Source organism: Schistocerca serialis, chromosome 1 (assembly GCF_023864345.2).
Source record: "Schistocerca serialis cubense isolate TAMUIC-IGC-003099 chromosome 1, iqSchSeri2.2, whole genome shotgun sequence".
NCBI classification, from domain to species: domain Eukaryota; kingdom Metazoa; phylum Arthropoda; class Insecta; order Orthoptera; family Acrididae; genus Schistocerca; species Schistocerca serialis.
In genome coordinates this window covers 238,304,370-238,322,238 of record NC_064638.1, presented here as the reverse complement: position 1 = coordinate 238,322,238, position 17,869 = coordinate 238,304,370, and the positions used below count along the sequence as shown (strand labels likewise).

Genomic DNA, 17,869 nt, shown 5'->3' with positions numbered 1-17,869 from the left:
TTGGAAATTCCGCGTCATGTATCCTCTACGTCGCCTCGTAAAATTTCCCCTGCCTCTCGCACGACCTCTTTGAATCGTGTTTACACGAAATCTATCATTTTCCTGTCGTTCGTTTTGGTCATTACTTTCTCGCGAATAATTGTTATTATGGGGACGGGACTCGCGATTTCTTCGCCAGTGATCTTCATCCTCTACCCTTTCCAAGAACGCAGAAAAACTATTGTGGGTACTCCCAACAAACCGTTTAGAATTCTCAGGCAGTTTCTGCCAAAGAACCCAAACGATCTCGGCTTCAGTTCTTCTTGCTTTTAGGTGTATTAGTTTTCTGTACCATGATTCGCAAAACTCTTTCATGGTTTGCCTGCCTCTGATATCATACAGTCTGGCCATTAGAAATTCACGCCACAACTGGTCTTGTTTTTGTTCTGACCAGTACTCGTCAATAAATTTTTGCTTAAAATTTTCGAAAGACATCTGGTTTGTATCCAGATTCAACCCCCACCTTTTAGCTTCTCCCGTTAATGCACTAATGACAACATTGATTTTTTCCTGGTCAGATAAATATTCAGGAAAGTTCCTTTCGCAATTCTTTACAAAGTCTAGGGGGTGCCATCCGTTATGTCTTTTTCCAGGGTCGAATTTTTCTTCGCCCTCTAATATTTTACTGAAAGGGACCCTTTCTGTAAATTGTGTAGGTCCTGTTTGTATTTTTCTTTCCAAGTCATACATTTTGCCTTGGATTTGTGAAGTGTTATGGTCACACTTCTTTTCGCAATTAACAATCTGTTTAGTTAGTTCCCTACTTTTTTCTGTTACAGATTGTTTAATCTGTGCAAATTCTGCGTTACATTCTGTTTGTATTTCGGATTTAATACCGAATACCTTTTCATCCACTTTAGTACAGACTAAGGGTTCTATTTGATCTTGAGTTTTAATTACTTCAGTGTCAAATCTTTCGTTAATGTCATCAATCTGTCCTTGTATGTTGGCAATATTGCCATTGACGACAGCAATTTCGCTTTTAATACTTTTGATTTCATTACTCACTATTCCTACCCTTGAGTTAACTTCTTCAATTTGTTTACTAAGATTTTTGCCTTGCTCTTGCATTTGTTTACTAATATCGCTACCCTGTGTTGCAATTAGCTGTCTTTGTTCTACATTTTGTTGCCCCAGTACTGCGATTTGTGCATTAATATTGTCACTGTGTGCTGTAATTTGTTCCTTAATATTGTCATTGATAATGTCATTTTGCGCTGCAAATTGCGCAGACAGTATTCTAAGTAAATCAGTCAGATCTGGTGTCTTTTCACTTTTGGTTTCAACTGCATTTTCGTGTTCAGATTCTACACCCCTCTCAGTTTCTGGTGATTCGAACATATCCCGCGATTCATTAACATAGCCACTGTCTTCCACAACATTGCTCATATTGCCTTGCTTAGTATGCGCGACATTCAAAGCTTCTATCTGTTTATTTACATCGGCGTGGTACCGTACGTAATTTAACTCGCGAGTAATGCCATCTGTTGATGTGCTCCCTGAACTGCTCTCGATTGCTTTCTGTTCTTGCATGTCTAGATTTATTTCTAATTTCCTGTCCATTTTAGTTGCTATTAAGTATTGATACCTTTAATTTTCAATTTAAACTGAACCTTCACTATCCGTTCTGTCAACTAATGTACAGGTTCGTGCCGCTGGACGTTTTATGTTCACTCTATGTTTGTAAAATGCTTACTACTTATAATTTTTTTTCGCTTGTAGGTGCAAATTGAACAACGTCCTGTCACGTGGCGCCACGTATAACACTTCCACTCTGCTACTATTGTACCATAACCTCAAAACTGGAGGCAATTTGCAAAACAGAATTATGTTGTTGGATTAATAATGGTATAAAGCAACAGAGCAGTGTTACCCTCTGAGAGGAATGTTGTTATGTTGACCGTGTTGTTCCTAACGGAGGTGGCTTATTGGAAATGAAAGTCAGAATTACGTAAATATTTGAATAGTAACAAACAAAATTTTGCCTAGCTATACTGTTTATAGAATAAGGGAAACAGTCGCCAGCCTAATTAGGCAAGAGAAAGATTAACGTTCTCGTTTAAGAAAGTAGGTATAAGTAACTGTAACGGACAAACACAACCTAGACTTAGCCATACGCAAGTGCAATGAACTCTCACACACACATGTTTTAACATTGAAGCTAACAGTTAGAGCAGCACAAACTATTTGCAAAATTATAACAGATAGCGAAACACACTTTTACTTTCAGGGCTTACACAAAGTGAATGGTCTTTATAACATTACTATTAATATGCCCTTCTAATACACAAGAGAGACAAACACTTAGCAAACAAGAGTGTATAACGTTTCACCACTGCAGCTTTCTCACTTTTACTACATCGAAACACAATGCTAACAAAATTGCAAGAAACTGGCTCACCTTTTAGAATTTACTACAGATTTCAAAGTGATCATTAGCTAAGCAAAACATTAGAAACCTCAGTCTTAAGAACTTTTAATTTTGCAGTTGGCAACAGCACTTTCATAAGCAGTATCAATAGGAAGATTATTTTCATCGAACATTTACTGTAACCCACTTCCTTGCCACATTAACTTTAACTTTCTTTTTACTATATTCAAGAGACATTAATTAGCATAACATTGGTCATAAAAGTTCTTTCAATAGGGACACTCGGTAATTACTTTAGTTCAAACGGAAAGGAACCTGAGAGGTGTTATGATGAGGAGAAAAATCAAGGTCGGTACATAACTTCAGATATAAATTACCTTATATTTGAGCACACTAACACATCCATTAGGCCGATCCTTCACTGTACATCAATGTAGTATTCCGATACAATGATTGCGCAATGTGGTGGCAACTGCATGATGGTAGGTGGAATTGCAGGTAGAATTGCTGGACTCTGTCATTTCTTGGTGGCGATGATAAATACAAATTCCAGAATAGTTCCAGCTATTTATCCATCCATCCGAGGCATTGGAAAGTAGCAGAAAAAGCCTCCCTCGGAACCATCATAATATGCATCGGTTACTTGGCAGTCCCCGACTCGTAGCTCGTCTCCGACTGCTGGCTCGTCCCCGACTCGTAGCTTGCCCATGACTGCTGGCTCGTCCCCAACTGACTATCAGTTCCACCTTTTCCACCTAGGCCAACCACAATTTGCGCGCGCTACCCAGTTCCATTCCCGAGGGGAACCACTACACCTTTTACATACAGAATAACTAAGAGCCCTAAGTGAGGATCAGCAATTTACATAACAGCAAACAAATATATTTAATAAGACAGAACATTTTCACATATTGACACTTCTACAAAAATTATTCACACAAAATTACAATCATATACAGTAAGTTTTGTTCCCTTCAAATGAGACAAAGAATTTAAATTACAGATACATTACTTTGCATAGAATCAAATCACGACATCAAAGGTATGCCAAAGAAAAGAGTACACAATGTTATGTTATCGATTCAAACATATTTACAAAAGATCAACAATGTGACATTAAATAAATAAAAGCAAAATAAATCAGTAGAGCATTAGAGCTATGGTGTTACAAACCCAACCTACCTTCGTTTCCCTGCGACAGCAGGGCAGGTCACACATACGAAAAATACTTCATACGTCGGGAAAATTTTGATAATTTACGTATGTGGAATTGAAATAATGCAAACGTACTTTATTGTACACCTTAGATCGGACTTAATGTGCGTAAAAACTTTGCATGTGAGTCAGCACAACAAAATGGGATTCCCAGACGCATTATAATGATAATGGAGACATTTTGCAGATTATTTTCCCGTGCTACGTCATTTAATAACCAACGTTTTCGCCTCATACTGGATTTCATGTGTACGAGTAGGGTAACTTCGAACCTGTGTATTTCGGAAACGGATGAAGATATCATGAACATTTTCAAGATTCTTCGAAATCGGGATCACAGAATAGACAGTAAAAATTGCGGCCATTTTACTGTTCATTTCATATTGGAATCCTCGGCTCGGTTTTGGTACCCAAAAACCATGTTTTTCTAGTTTTCACAGGAAACTCCCGTGAACGTAATTGTGCCTCCATTAATCACTTACAGTGCATCGTAGACCGCATTTAATGAGAAAAGAACCACCCGAATCGCTCCATTTCCCTACGTTCGAGGAAGTGTCTAATATTCTAACTTCTATCCAGTACTGTAGGATGGCCACAGTAAAAAATCCTTATGTTTGGTGTACAAATAGTCCCCAGTTGTCCAAAACACTCGACCCTACCCTTCTGTCATCAATAGAGCCCGAGGTATGAGCCCCGGTAAAGCTCCGTTTTTGTACGTGACATTTTGGGGAACATAAGCAGAGCATGTTGTATGCACATCGACACTAAACAGCAGAGTGGGTTAAAGTGAATAAACATATACTTACTAATATTTACTATTAAAACAGTCTTGATCACGATTTATTTATCAAGGTGACCGGTTTCGACCACAACTGTGGTCATCTTCAGACCATTGCGTAGGAACCTCTTTCTGTTGGGAAAAAAAGAAAAACAGTATTTCTCCAACAGAAAGAGGTTCCTACTCAATGGTCTAAAGATGACCACAGTAGTGATCGAAACCGGTCACCTTGATAAATAAATCGTGATCAAGACTGTTTTTAATAGTAAATATTTGTAAGACATTGATCACTGCCTCTCCATAATGTATTCAAAAGTAATATACTTACTAGTTTCTCACTTGTCAGATCCGGGGTATCAATTTAACGATGAAGTCAACAATTTTCTACTATCTAACACGTGCTACTAATGGCTAATCAAATAATCATCTAAAGAAGAGAAATAAAAATGATTTCAGGGTAGATCTAAAATTTGCCTTGCCGTCTGTTACATATTTTATATTATTGCTCTAATGTCAAAAAATTTGTGGCTGCATATTCAACTTCTTTCTAAAGTTCATAATTGACGCCATGTCTCAGGAACAGAGAGCCATTTGCTGTGATAAATATAGAAACACTATCTGGACCACAAGTTTTTATTTACTTACTTCCTGTTTCAATCTGCGCTGTAGATTCTCTTCATGTCTGGTGCAGCGAAGAGCATTTTGTCAGCATTGTGTGAAACTAACAAAAAAATAAAAAACAAGGTGAACTGCTGAGCAGAACACCATCCAGCAGTTCTCTTTGACAGTGATGAAGTGTGCAAGCACTGGTGTCGGTAAATAAAGAGACGATTTTTTTGTTTGTTCGTTGTTTCTGAACCAACGATATTTTCAGAAATGAATGTATAGTATGTTTCCTAAGAGTCGTCAGGCGCATTTTCTCTGGTGTTTCCGCAGAAATTTGTGGTGTGTAACTGGAGTCACACGAAACAAATACTGCTCATAACTTCTCATGCAACGCCCAGTATCGTCGGAAACCGTCGGTTTGTATCCCGTTAAAAACGAAGTTATTTTTAAAGCGAAATTTTCCGCGTCCATTAGATGGAGGAGTTCCAAATTAGTATGATGCGATATTCGTTTTTTCGATACGTATTAATAGCGACTGTAAAACAAGAAGTAGCGCAGGAGCGACAGCATGGCCATAGCCTGGGCTGACTGTCACCCCCATGCAGGAGCGGTGATCATTCACTGCCGCAGAACTGGTTATCCTTCGTATTTTACTCTTCCTATTAATACATATGGATAAAAAGAATATCACTCTGGACAAATCTGGAGTCGCTGTATAGAATGGACACGGAAAATTCCGCTTTAAAAATCATTTTGTTTGTAACGGGAATCAAACCGAAGATTCCCGTCGTTACAACACGTCGGTTAAAAGATGTGGTGAGCAGTGTTTGTATGAACCGACGCAAGTTACACATTGTAAAATCGAAATTGGTAATATCTGCCGAAACAGCAGGAAATATGCAGCTGACTACTCTTAGGAGGGACACCCTCCACACACACTGATCCAGGACTGCACCGACAAACTTTGGCACATATTGAGGGCTACCTTCCGAGTACTTTGCTACATGCGACCCACGGTCTCCGGCGGCTCGTGGAGATTTTTGGATTTCGTTTGGTTTCTTTCTGCAGTTAACTTTGTAACTGCATTACACTGAAATTAAATCATGGCAGTGCAAATGTCGACGACATGAAATGTGCGTCTTGTTTCCATTCCCTCACGGTACCTGCTATCGATATCAAGGATGCCCTCCATAAGTCGTTGCCAGGAAGATTGCGTAGGTACTGCTCGGTTTTGTCTAGACATGTTTTTCGACAGCGTTAGGTGGGCGTTAACAGTCATACACAGCAGTACTTTGATTAGCATTCCTGATGAAGATGATGGTGAACGTGAGCCGCAAGTATGGGTTCATGTAAGTGCAATAGAATTTGTTTTTAATTTATTGACTTTCGGAACCTATTAATACAGCCATGGAAATGTTATATTACAATTTATTTTGACAATTCAGAGTATACATCGGTTTAAGTCGTACACCGTCGCGAAATTAAATAGCCTTAACAAAGGACAGATTCCGACGTAAGACAAATTTTACGTCCATAGTATAGTGAAATGAGTAAACCAGATGAAAATGTAACACAGGATACACAAGCGGGTCTGGAAACGCTCTGGGCAGCGCTGACACGACAGCCCGATTGTAGCCCGCGTTACGGTTCGACAACCAGGACTGGGGTGCCATCTTATTTCATAGCAGGACCCGTATGGTTGTCATCCACGGCATCCTTACAGCACAGCAGTACGTCAACGATATTCTACGCCCCGTTTTGTTACCATTACTACCGTCCCATCCTGGGCTTACATTTCAGCAAGATAATGTCTGCCCTCACAGGTCTAGATTTTCTACTGCTTCCTTTCATACTTTTCAAATCCTACCTTGGTCAGCCAGGTCGCCGGATTTCTCTACAACTAACAATGTTTCGGGCATTATGGACAGGGCCCTCCACCCAGTTGGGGATTTTAATAATCTAACACGCCAATTGGCCAGAATTTGCCACGATATTACTCAGGAGGACATCAAACAACACTATCATCGTCAAGCTCAGTAACAACTGGCATAAGGACCAGAGATGGACCAACGAGTTATCGACTTGCTCAATTTCTGAAGTTTATTCTCGTAAATTAATCATCCAAATTTTCTGAAGTTGTAATGATTTTTCTGTCTCTTCACGTACATGGTATCTACCGATTTCTTTCGCATAGTTTCGTGGCGCGTCCGCTCTTTTTTTGTCTTAGATTGTACAAAAAGTCAGCAAATGAAGCAGCATCTAAGAGAGTACAGGAGTCTAAAAACTTAGATTGCCAGAAAATGCAAACTGCTGAAGCAGGAACAGCTAGGTAAGAATTTCAGTGGTGTAGAAGTATGCGTGACTATGAGAAAATGAGATGATGCCTATGAAGAGAAGTTTAGTAGTTGTATGAATATGAAAAGCTCAGATTGTAGTAAGAAACGAAGGGGTAGGCTGAAAACTGGCAGGAACAAATATTTTTATCTCACAGTGATATACGATTTGTCAAGGTAATATGCTGCAAATAAATAGGCCAAAATAAACCACACATAGCATACGTATGCTTTATGAGGATAGAAAAGGTATTTAAAATTAATTATTGCAGTCTAGGTCGCAAACATGGTTACATAAATGTGACCAGTTTCGATCAACACATGATCATCCTCAGACCTACAACTGTAATATAAGACAGGATATGAATTAGAGAGATACATAAAAACACTTAAAATTAGCTGTAAAATTATAAAACACAAATTATCTATATTGATGGACAATAGCTGTGCATGGAGCATGAACCAGTGAACGACGATAGTCAACTGTTGGAGAGAGTGGCGCACCGATTTCTTAAATACGCCTACAGTTGACAGCATGATGTAAGCATTAGCCAGTCAGGCATAAGTCGAGAGAATTATGTACAAAAAGATGTAATTATTGTGAAGAGAACGTCAAAATTACGTAAAATATTTTGCAATAAAAAGTAAACGGCTTGTTAATACAGCTATTGTAATATAAATACACTAAGAGCTTTAAAAAGGAAAAAAATACGCATCACATTCGTTTATAGGCTACCTGAAAAAATAACTACAATCTTATTGATGTCTATGGAGATGGTGAACGCCATTCCAAAGATGTAGCAGCAGGGCGATTTCCAAGGACACGGCTTTGACTATCGATAAGTGATGTCCAACAGAAGACCTTCCATAGATCCACGAAGTTGTTGATTGTTGTGGAGATGGCACACGCGGATCTTGAGTGGTTTCCATCGAAGCAGCACAAACATCGATAAATGAAGTAGAGAACGCTCCATCGATGTAGCTTCAGTATAGAAATAAGCAGTTCGCAGCGATCTATAGCAACAGTTGCAGATCGTAGTATGCTAGCAAGCAGTAACAATAGTGGTATGAAAGGCTAGCAGTATTAAAGGAACATACATTCCCGTATTTCTAAAATGAACTAGTGACATTTGTAATCTCAAAAAGTAATAAACTGAAATGACTCGTTGAAGAACAAATAGAAATTAAAAAGGCAGAGCTATGGCTGGAATATGCAGTCAGTAATTTGTAAATCTAATTATACAAATATGTAAACAACATAAAATTGAAGAAAACATGTTATGAACCAGAACATTTAAATACAATAACAAAGAAGAACAATAATATGGGTTATAGTAAAAAGAGTGCGAAGAAAAGTGTAAAACAGATTTGCACATTCGTCAAATCAAAACAACAGAGAAAGTATTTTGAAGCAGAATGTCGAAAAGCTCAAGGAAATGTTTGCCATTGATGTCTAGATTTTCGTTTATAATAGGTGAGTCCTATGATGCGAGTAAATTTCGATTTCTTCAAACGTACGAAGAAATAGTCCTTTAGGTGCATTTCGTAAAATTTTCATATTGCTAGAAATGCAAGCTTCAGAGTGATTATGCTCATCACCTTTTAATGTACTTGATCCAGACTGTTATAATTAATTTCAAATATTATATTGAGCTCATTGATTTTTCTAGTAATGTTTTCAAAAATTAAATAAATTTAGTCTATGGGGATAAGAAAGGTGGTTGGCAGTGGCCCTGATTAATAAACCACCGACATTTACCCTACAAGTCTAGGGAAACCACAGAAAACCCATATCAGGATGGCGAGAAAGAGCAGATCCGTGAATATGTGGTCAGCGTCTTGACAGATACATTGCGTCATTCGGTAAATCTCTGTTGCATAATATTCCATTATTTACACACAACTTGTTTCAGGTAACTTGCAATATAAAACATAGTTTCGTTCTTCATTGTTGCTCACAGGATACCTACCGATGACTTCTAGACAATGTATTTTTTGTTTCTTTTTCCTGGGTTGTTGTAACTCTAAACTGGCCCTTTTTCTAGGATTATGTACAGAATTCTTAGTGCAGTACTTAGTAATATTCCCCCTGATATGCACCACAAGTGGTGGATGTAATCACTTGCTGCAATGATGATGATCAGTTTCTTAAATGGCTCTTTACAATGATCTCGACTATTACTTCCAATTATTATTCTTGTGGCCCTTTTCTGCACTTAAAAATCATGTCTATGTTTCGTGCCTTCGATCCCCAGAAAAGAATCCCATAGTTAAGAAGTGGACATAGTATGTCACCACAAGACATCAGCTAGTGCAAACTAATGCTAACAATCTAAGAGCATAAAGTATTGGTGACATACATTTTGGCCAGTATATTTGTATGTTTGTTCCACGTTATCTGCCAACCAATGCTGATCGATAAAAACTTTATGTTTGTTACATAGTCTATAGATTTATCATCTATGCTTAGAATGACAGTGTTGCTTCTCCTTTATGGTATAGTACATAATGACCGTTGTTCTAATGTTCAAAGTCAATTTATTATGTATTGTCCAGTTGCAAACATTCGTGAGGGTTTCATTTGCTATCTGTAACAGGCGTTCTGATGTTTCATCAGTTACTATGATCTTTGTGTCATCGGCAGTGAGAACTTTTTCTCCATGACTTGCGTCGTCTGGAAAGTTATTGATATGTATACTAAGAACTAAACTGAAACCAATACACTAGCCTGACGTATACCTACGTTTATTCATTTCATGTCTGACAGTTGGTTTACTAAAAATTTACCATCAGCAGTCTTGTAAACTATCTCTACTTTTTGCACCCTGTTTTGCAAAGTAAGACTGAACTCTTATACATAGCGCTTCTAGCTTGCTCCATAGCATTTAATGTTCACGAGTTCAAAACCCTTGGACAAGTGTAAGAAAATGTCCGTAACACAATCATCCCTGTCAAGAGTTTCAAGTATCACTTTTATGTACTCTGTAATTGCCAGTACTGTACTTCTCTCATTTCTGAATCAAACTGTGCTTCATTAAAGAGGTTATCAATTTAAAGTAAGCATTGTCTTGTCAAAAACAACATCAACGATTAATTTTGAGCACATCAGTAATGTTTTCCAGTAAATATAACCACAATTCAAACTTAATAAGAACGCCTGAAGAAACTCTCCACCCTGCTCACTTCCTACTCCCGCCTTAGAGTACCACTGTCCAACCTCATAGCCCACAAACCCTATCTCGCAGACCTACTACATTTACCTCACCCGCCAAAACTACCTGCCACCACAACACAGAATGCAGAACATTAACAGATCCGACGCACAATCACGAACTTTTCGTTCAAAAGTCTTAGCCACGTAGTCTTTTCCAAAGGACTCACTTTTTTACCCACTCCGAAATTCAATCATGCGGAACTTGTTAAAGACCTTCTCTCCTCCTCCCAGTCCGGATAGTGGAAACACTTTTTCGCTACCAACCCTTCCAATCAGACTCTATAAGGAATCGTTAGTGATGCAAGTGAAGAAAAACATTACCTAATTAATAAATGTATCTTGTTCACGTTGTTTGGCTTGTGTAGAGTTTTTGGTTGTTATTAGCTCCAACTGCAGTCAAAAATAAGCTTAAAATAGATGTACAAAAATTTGCAATATGCAGCTATCACCAGTTTCGACTTTTATTGTGCACCAGTTCCCAATTAAGTAAACTAACTTATTTGGTGCATAGTATACCCTACTGTGATCCAATACTTCACAGATTATGTTAGCCACTTCAAGGAACTGCAAAAAACGAGGTAAATACGCTAAATTTACACGATCAGATTATAATGTGTGTATAGAATGAGCAATTTTAGATATCAAGGAAATTTTTTAAGCTGGCTAAATTTTCAGTGAAGTTGTTCCATTCCAATTTGGTATGTTTAATACTAGTAATCATCCACTTCTTTCCATATGGCATTAGCTAAAATGTTTTCGTCATGCGAAAGATCTAACAAGTCAACTGTGTCAATAAGAACACGATACGCTAAGATCATATCCTGCAGTATGTTTCCTGAATTACTAATAATATCACAGATTCTGAAATCTGAGAATATACAGGGTGAGTCACCTAACGTTACCGCTGGATATATTTCGTAAACTACATCAAATACTGACGAACCGATTCCACAGACCGAACGTGAGGAGAGGGGCTAGTGTAATTGTTTAATACTAACCATACAAAAATGCACGGAAGTATGTTTTTTAACACAAACCTACGTTTTTTTTAAATGGAACCCCGTTAGTTTTGTTAGCACATCTGAACGTATAAACAAATACGTAATCAGTGCCGTTTGTTGCATTGTAAAATGTTAATTACATCCGGAGATATTGTAACCTAAAGTTGACGCTTGAGTACCACTCCTCCGCTGTTCGATCGTGTATATCGGAGAGCACTGCAACATACATCGCGTTTCTACAGAATTATCTGCCAACGTTGCTCGAAAATGTCCCACTGGAAACGCGTCGACGTATGTGGTATCAGCATGATGGTGCACCTGCACATTCCGCAATTAACACTAGGCTGACCCTTGACAGGATGTTCGACGGGCGTTTCATAGGACGTGGAGGACGCATAAACTGGCCATCTGTTCTCCTGATCTTACACCTCTGGACTTCTTTCTGTGGGGTACGTTAAAGGAGAATATGAACCGTGATGTGCCTACAACCCCAGAGGATATGAAACAACGTATTGTGGCAGCCTGCGGCGACATTACACCAGATGTACTGTGGCGTGTACGACATTCATTACGCCAGAGATTGCAATTGTATGCAGCAAATGATGGCCACCACATTGACCATCTATTGGCCTGACATGTCGGGACACACTCTATTCCACTGCCGGCCGCGGTGGCCGTGCGGTTCTGGCGCTGCAGTCCGGAACTGCGGGACTGCTACGGTCGCAGGTTCGAATCCTGCCTCGGGCATGGGTGTGTGTGATGTCCTTAGGTTAGTTAGGTTTAAGTAGTTCTAAGTTCTAGGGGACTTATGATCTAAGATGTTGAGTCCCATAGTGCTCAGAGCCATTTGAACCATTTTTGAACTCTATTCCACTCCGTAATTGAAAACGGAAACCACGTGTGTACGTGTACCTCACCCCTCATGGTAACGTACATGTGCGTCAGTGAAAAAGACCAATAAAAAGGTGTTAGCATGTGGACGTAATGTGCTGTTCCAGTCCCTTTGGATCCCTACGTAATTCGGTGCTCTCCGATACACACGATCGAACAGCGGAGGAGTGGTATTCAAGCGTCAACTTTAGGTTACAATATCTCCGGATGTAATTAACATTTTACAATGCAACAAACGGCACTGATTACGTATTTGTTTATATGTTCAGATGTGCTAACAAAACTAACGGGGTTCCATTTAAAAAAACATACTTCCGTGCATTTTTGTATGGTTTGTATTAAACAATTACACTAGCCCCTCTCCTCACGTTCGGTCTGTGGAATTGGTTCGTCAGTATTTGATGTGGTTTACAAAATATATCCAGCGGTAACGTTAGGTGACTCACCCTGTATATGTTCACATTACTACACAGTTAAAAAAAAAGAGCAATTCTTGGTTTAAGAATGTTCGGGTCATCTGAAAAAACGTTTTTCTCTCCTACGTGTTATGTCTCTGCCGTCTTCCTACCAGAGAATTGATGCAAGTTGGTCTTGCGGTTTATGAAGTTAGCGCATGGCAAAGTAAATCCATTTTTCACATGAGCAGGAACCGATAGTACGGGTAATCATGGTGTTTACCAGAACAAACGACTAAAATGAAAGCCTGCTGGGTTTCACGGGAGAAATTTCTCCAGGTATTTGTCCTGGACTCAGTGCAAGGTGTTAATTGAAGTGTTGGCTCTGTGCGCTCCTAAGATTTTGGACTGCTCTGTCCGCAGGTATTGGACTTACAGACCGGGAAGCATCTCGGTCCAGGAGTCGACGGCGAGCTGTGCTTCAAAGGATGGGGCTTCTCAGAGGAGTACACGGACAAGGAAGGCTGGGTCCACACTGGAGACGTGGGCCACTATGATGCGGATGGCAACTTCTACGTCGTCGACAGAGTAAAGGAACTCGTCAAATACCGCGGTGTCCACGTGAGTTCTAGTTCTGGAGACTAGAATCCTATCCTATTCTCTGCTACGTACATTAGATTTACTCGTTGTGAGTAATAACTGCAACAGTTTTCCACATTACTTCGTGTAAAACTATCCTCTTGCTTCTAACGCATACTTGAGCGTAAAATTGAATTAAAAATATATATAAACTTTATTAAAATACACAAGATTGTCGCTTGTAGAGTTCTCATAATTTCAAGACAGAATTGTTTCAGAATATTTTTTAAAATAATTTGTTTCAATAAGTATAGGAAGGAAGTCTTTAATTCGTGTATTGTATGGAAGTATAAATGATTGATACACTCTTAATGCACATGTATTTCAGTCTACTTTTGCTTCACTTCTACTGCCAGTCTTTTTTTTTTGTGCTCAGAGATATATATGCAAGTAAGATGTGCCTAGCACGTGCCGTGTGGTGACTGTATACAATATGGCAACTTCTCCTTCACAAATCCATCGAAATTAGCTTTTAAAATTAAAGATACTTGTTAAATGAATGATGATGGCAGTAACTTGGAAAATTTGGTAATGTAGTTTATAGCAGGAAGTTCAGTTGTCGTAGATGGTAAATTCACCAAAATTTTATATGAACAAATGGGCGATCATTTATTCATTACGAAGCACACGAAATCCTTATACATTATCTTGTGCCACATCCTTTTTTCTTATACAACACTGTATCATTGCCCTTTTAAATAACATATTTACTTGCATAAGAACATCACGCTGGGTACACAAGCTCTTTAACTATTCCTATTAAATTTTAACTCATAAACAACATAGATTCACTTAAAACTACTTCCAGCATTGATGATTAGTTTCTGACATCTTCTATAGAGCCTCCACATATCTTCCGCTCAACATGTCACCAACCTGTCAAATGAAAGCAAGTGTGACACTTTCGTTCAACTCACTACCTTCACTTCAATCCAAAGTCCACACATTGTTGTTGTTGTTCTGGTCTTCAGTCCTGAGACTGGTTTGATGCTGCTCTCCATGCTACTCTATCCTGTGCAAGCCTCTTCATCTCCCAGTACCTACTGCAACCTACATCCTTCTGAATCTGCTTAGTGTATTCATCTCTTGGTCTCCCTCTAAGATTTTTATCTCCCTCTATGATTTTTATCCTCCACGCTGCCCTCCAATACTAAATTGGTGATCCCTTGATGCCTCAGAACATGTCCTACCAACCGATCCCTTCTGGTCAAGTTGTGCCACAAACTTCTCTTCTCCCCAATCCTATTCAGTACCTCCTCATTAGTTATGTGATCTACCCATCTAATCTTCAGCATTCTTCTGTAGCACCACATTTCGAAAGCTTCTATTCTCATCTTGTCGAAACTATTTATCGTCCATGTTACACTTCCATACATGGCTACACTCCATACAAATACTTTCAGAAATGACTTCCTGACACTTAAATCTATACTCTAAGTTAACAAATTTCTCTTCTTCACAAACGCTTTCCTTGCCATTGCCCGTCTACATTTTATATCCTCCCTACTTCGACCATCATCAGTTATTTTGCTCCCCAAATAGCAAAACTCCTTTACTACTTTAAGTGTCTAATTTCCTAATCTAATTCCCTCAGCATCACCAGACTTAATTCGACTACATTCATTTATCCTCGTTTTGCTTTTGTTGATGTTCATTTTATATCCTCCTTTCAAGACAATGTCCATTCCATTCAACTGCTCATCCAAGTCCTTTGCTGTCTGTGACAGAATTACAATGTCATCGGCGAACCTTAAGGTTTTTATTTCTTCTCCATGCATTTTAATACCTACTCCGAATTTTTCTTTTGTTTCCTTTACTGCTTGCTCAATATACAGATTGAATAACATCGGGGATAGGCTACAACCCTGTCTCACTCCCTTCCCAACCACTGCTTCCCTTTCATGTCCCTCGATTCTTATAACTGCCATCTGATTTCTGTACAAATTGTAAATAGCCTGTCGCTCCCTATATTTTACCCCTGCCACCTTCAGAATTTGAAAGAGAGTATTCCAGTCAACATTGTCTAAAGCTTTCTCTAAGTCTACAAATGCTAGAAACGTAGGTTTGCCTTTCATTAATCTTTCTTCTAAGATAAATCGTAAGGTCAGTATTGCCTCACGTGTTCCAGTGTTTCTACGGAATCCAAACTGATCTTCCCCGAGGTCAGCTTCTACTAGTTTTTCCATTCATCTGTAAAGAATTCGTGTTAGTATTTTGCAGCTGTAGCTTATTAAACTGATTGTTCGGTAATTATCACATCTGTCAACACCTGCTTTCTTTGGGATTGGAATTATTATATTCTTCTTGAAGTCTGAGGGTATTTCGCCTGTTTCATACATCTTGCTCACCAGATGGTAGAGTTTTGTCAGGACTGGCTCTCCCAAGGCTCTCAGTAGTTCTAATGGAATGTTGTCTACTCCCAGGGCCTTGTTTCGACTCAGGTCTTTCAGTGCTCTTCACGCAGTATCGTATCTCCAATTTCATCTTCATCTACATCCTCTTCCATTTCCATAATATTGTCCTCAAGTACATCGCCCTTGTATAGACCCTCCATATACTCCTTCCACCTTTCTGCTTTCCCTTCTTTGCTTAGAACTTGGATCCATCTGAGCTCTTGATATTCATACAAGTCGTTCTCTTATTTCCAAAGGTCTCTATAATTTTCCTGTAGGCAGTATCTATCTTACCCCTAGTGAGATAAGCCTCTACATCCTTACATTTGTCCTCTAGCCATCCCTGCTTAGCCATTTTGCACTTCCTGTCGATCTCATTTTTGAGACGTTTGTATTCCTTTTTGCCTGCTTCATTTACTGCATTTTTATATTTTCTCCTTTCATCAATTAACTTCAATATTTCTTCTGTTACCCAAGGATTTCTACTAGCCCTCGCCTTTTTACCTACTTGATCCTCCGCTGCCTTCACTACTTCATCCCTCAAAGCTACCCGTTCTTCTTCTACTGTATTTCTTTCCCCCATTCCTCTCAATTGTTCCCTTGTGCTCTCCCTGAAACTCTGTACAACCTCTGGTTCTTTCAGTTTATCCAGGTCCCATCTACCTAAATTCCCACCTTTTTGCAGTTTCTTCAGTTTTAATCTACAGGTCATAACTAATAGATTGTGGTCAGAGTCCACATCTGCCCCTGGAAATGTCTTACAATTTAAAACCTGGTTCCTAAATCTCTGTCTTACCATTATATAATATGATACCTTTTAGTATCTCCAGGCTTCTTCCATGTATACAACCTTCTTTCATGATTCTTAAACCAAATGCTAGCTATGATTATGTTGTGCTCTGTGCAAAATTCTACCAGGCGGCTTCCTCTTTCATTTCTTAGCCCCAATTCATATTCACCTACTACGTTTTCTGCTCTCCCTTTTCCTACACTCAAATTCCAGTCACCCATGACTATTAAATTTTCGTCTCCCTTCACTATCTGAATAATTTCTTTTATTTCATCATACATTTCTTCAATTTCTTCGTCATCTGCAGAGCTAGTTGGCATATAAACTTGTACTACTGTAGTAGGTGTGGGCTTCGTATCTATCTTGGCCACAATAATGCGTTCACTATGCTGTTTGTAGTAGCTTACCCGCATTCCTATTTTCCTATTCATTATTAAACCTACTCCTGCATTACCCCTATTTGATTTTGTGTTTATAACCCTGTAGTCACCTGACCAGAAGTCATGTTCCTCCTGCCACCGAACTTCACTAATTCCCACTATATCTAACTTTAACCTATCCATTTCCCTTTTTAAATTTTCTAACCTACCTGCCCGATTAAGGGATCTGACATCTGACATTCCACGCTCCGATCCGTAGAACGTCAGTTTTCTTTCTCCTGATAACGACATCCGCTTGAGTAGTCCCCGCCCGGAGATCCGAATGGGGGATTATTTTACCTCCGGAATTTTTTACCCAAGAGGACGCCATCATCATTTAATCATACAGTAAAGCTGCATGCCCTCGGGAATAATTAAGCCTGTAGTTTCCCCTTGCTTTCAGCCGTTCGCAGTTCCAGCACAGCAAGGCCGTTTTGGTTATTGTTACAAGGCCAGATCAGTCAATCATCCAGACTGTTGCCCTTGCAATTACTGAAAAGGCTGCTGCCCCTCTTCAGGAACCACACGTTTGTCTGGCCTCTCAACAGATACCCTTCCGTTGTGGTTGCACCTACGGTACGGCTATCTGTATCGCTGAGGCACGCAAGCCTCCCCACCAACAGCAAGGTCCATGGTTCCTGGGGGGGGGGGGGTGTCCACACATATGATCAGTTATTACTGTGCATTACAATGACTTTTTCTGTCTCTCTCATGAATCGAAGCTTTGATCAGTCCAACGAACACAATTATACGTTTCTTCACTTACTACTGTTCTTCTGCTGTCT

At 39.2% G+C, this 17,869-nt stretch overlaps 1 protein-coding gene across 1 annotated transcript in view; it reads left to right on the top strand.

Annotated features, from left to right (window-relative positions):
- LOC126461991 (uncharacterized) overlaps nt 1-17,869 on the top strand; it is a 90,329-nt gene that overhangs the window by 60,131 nt on the left and 12,329 nt on the right. The window contains exon 5 of the mRNA XM_050096043.1: nt 13,267-13,464. Within this exon, the coding sequence (XP_049952000.1) occupies nt 13,267-13,464 (198 nt within the window). The remainder of the gene's footprint in view (nt 1-13,266; nt 13,465-17,869) is intronic.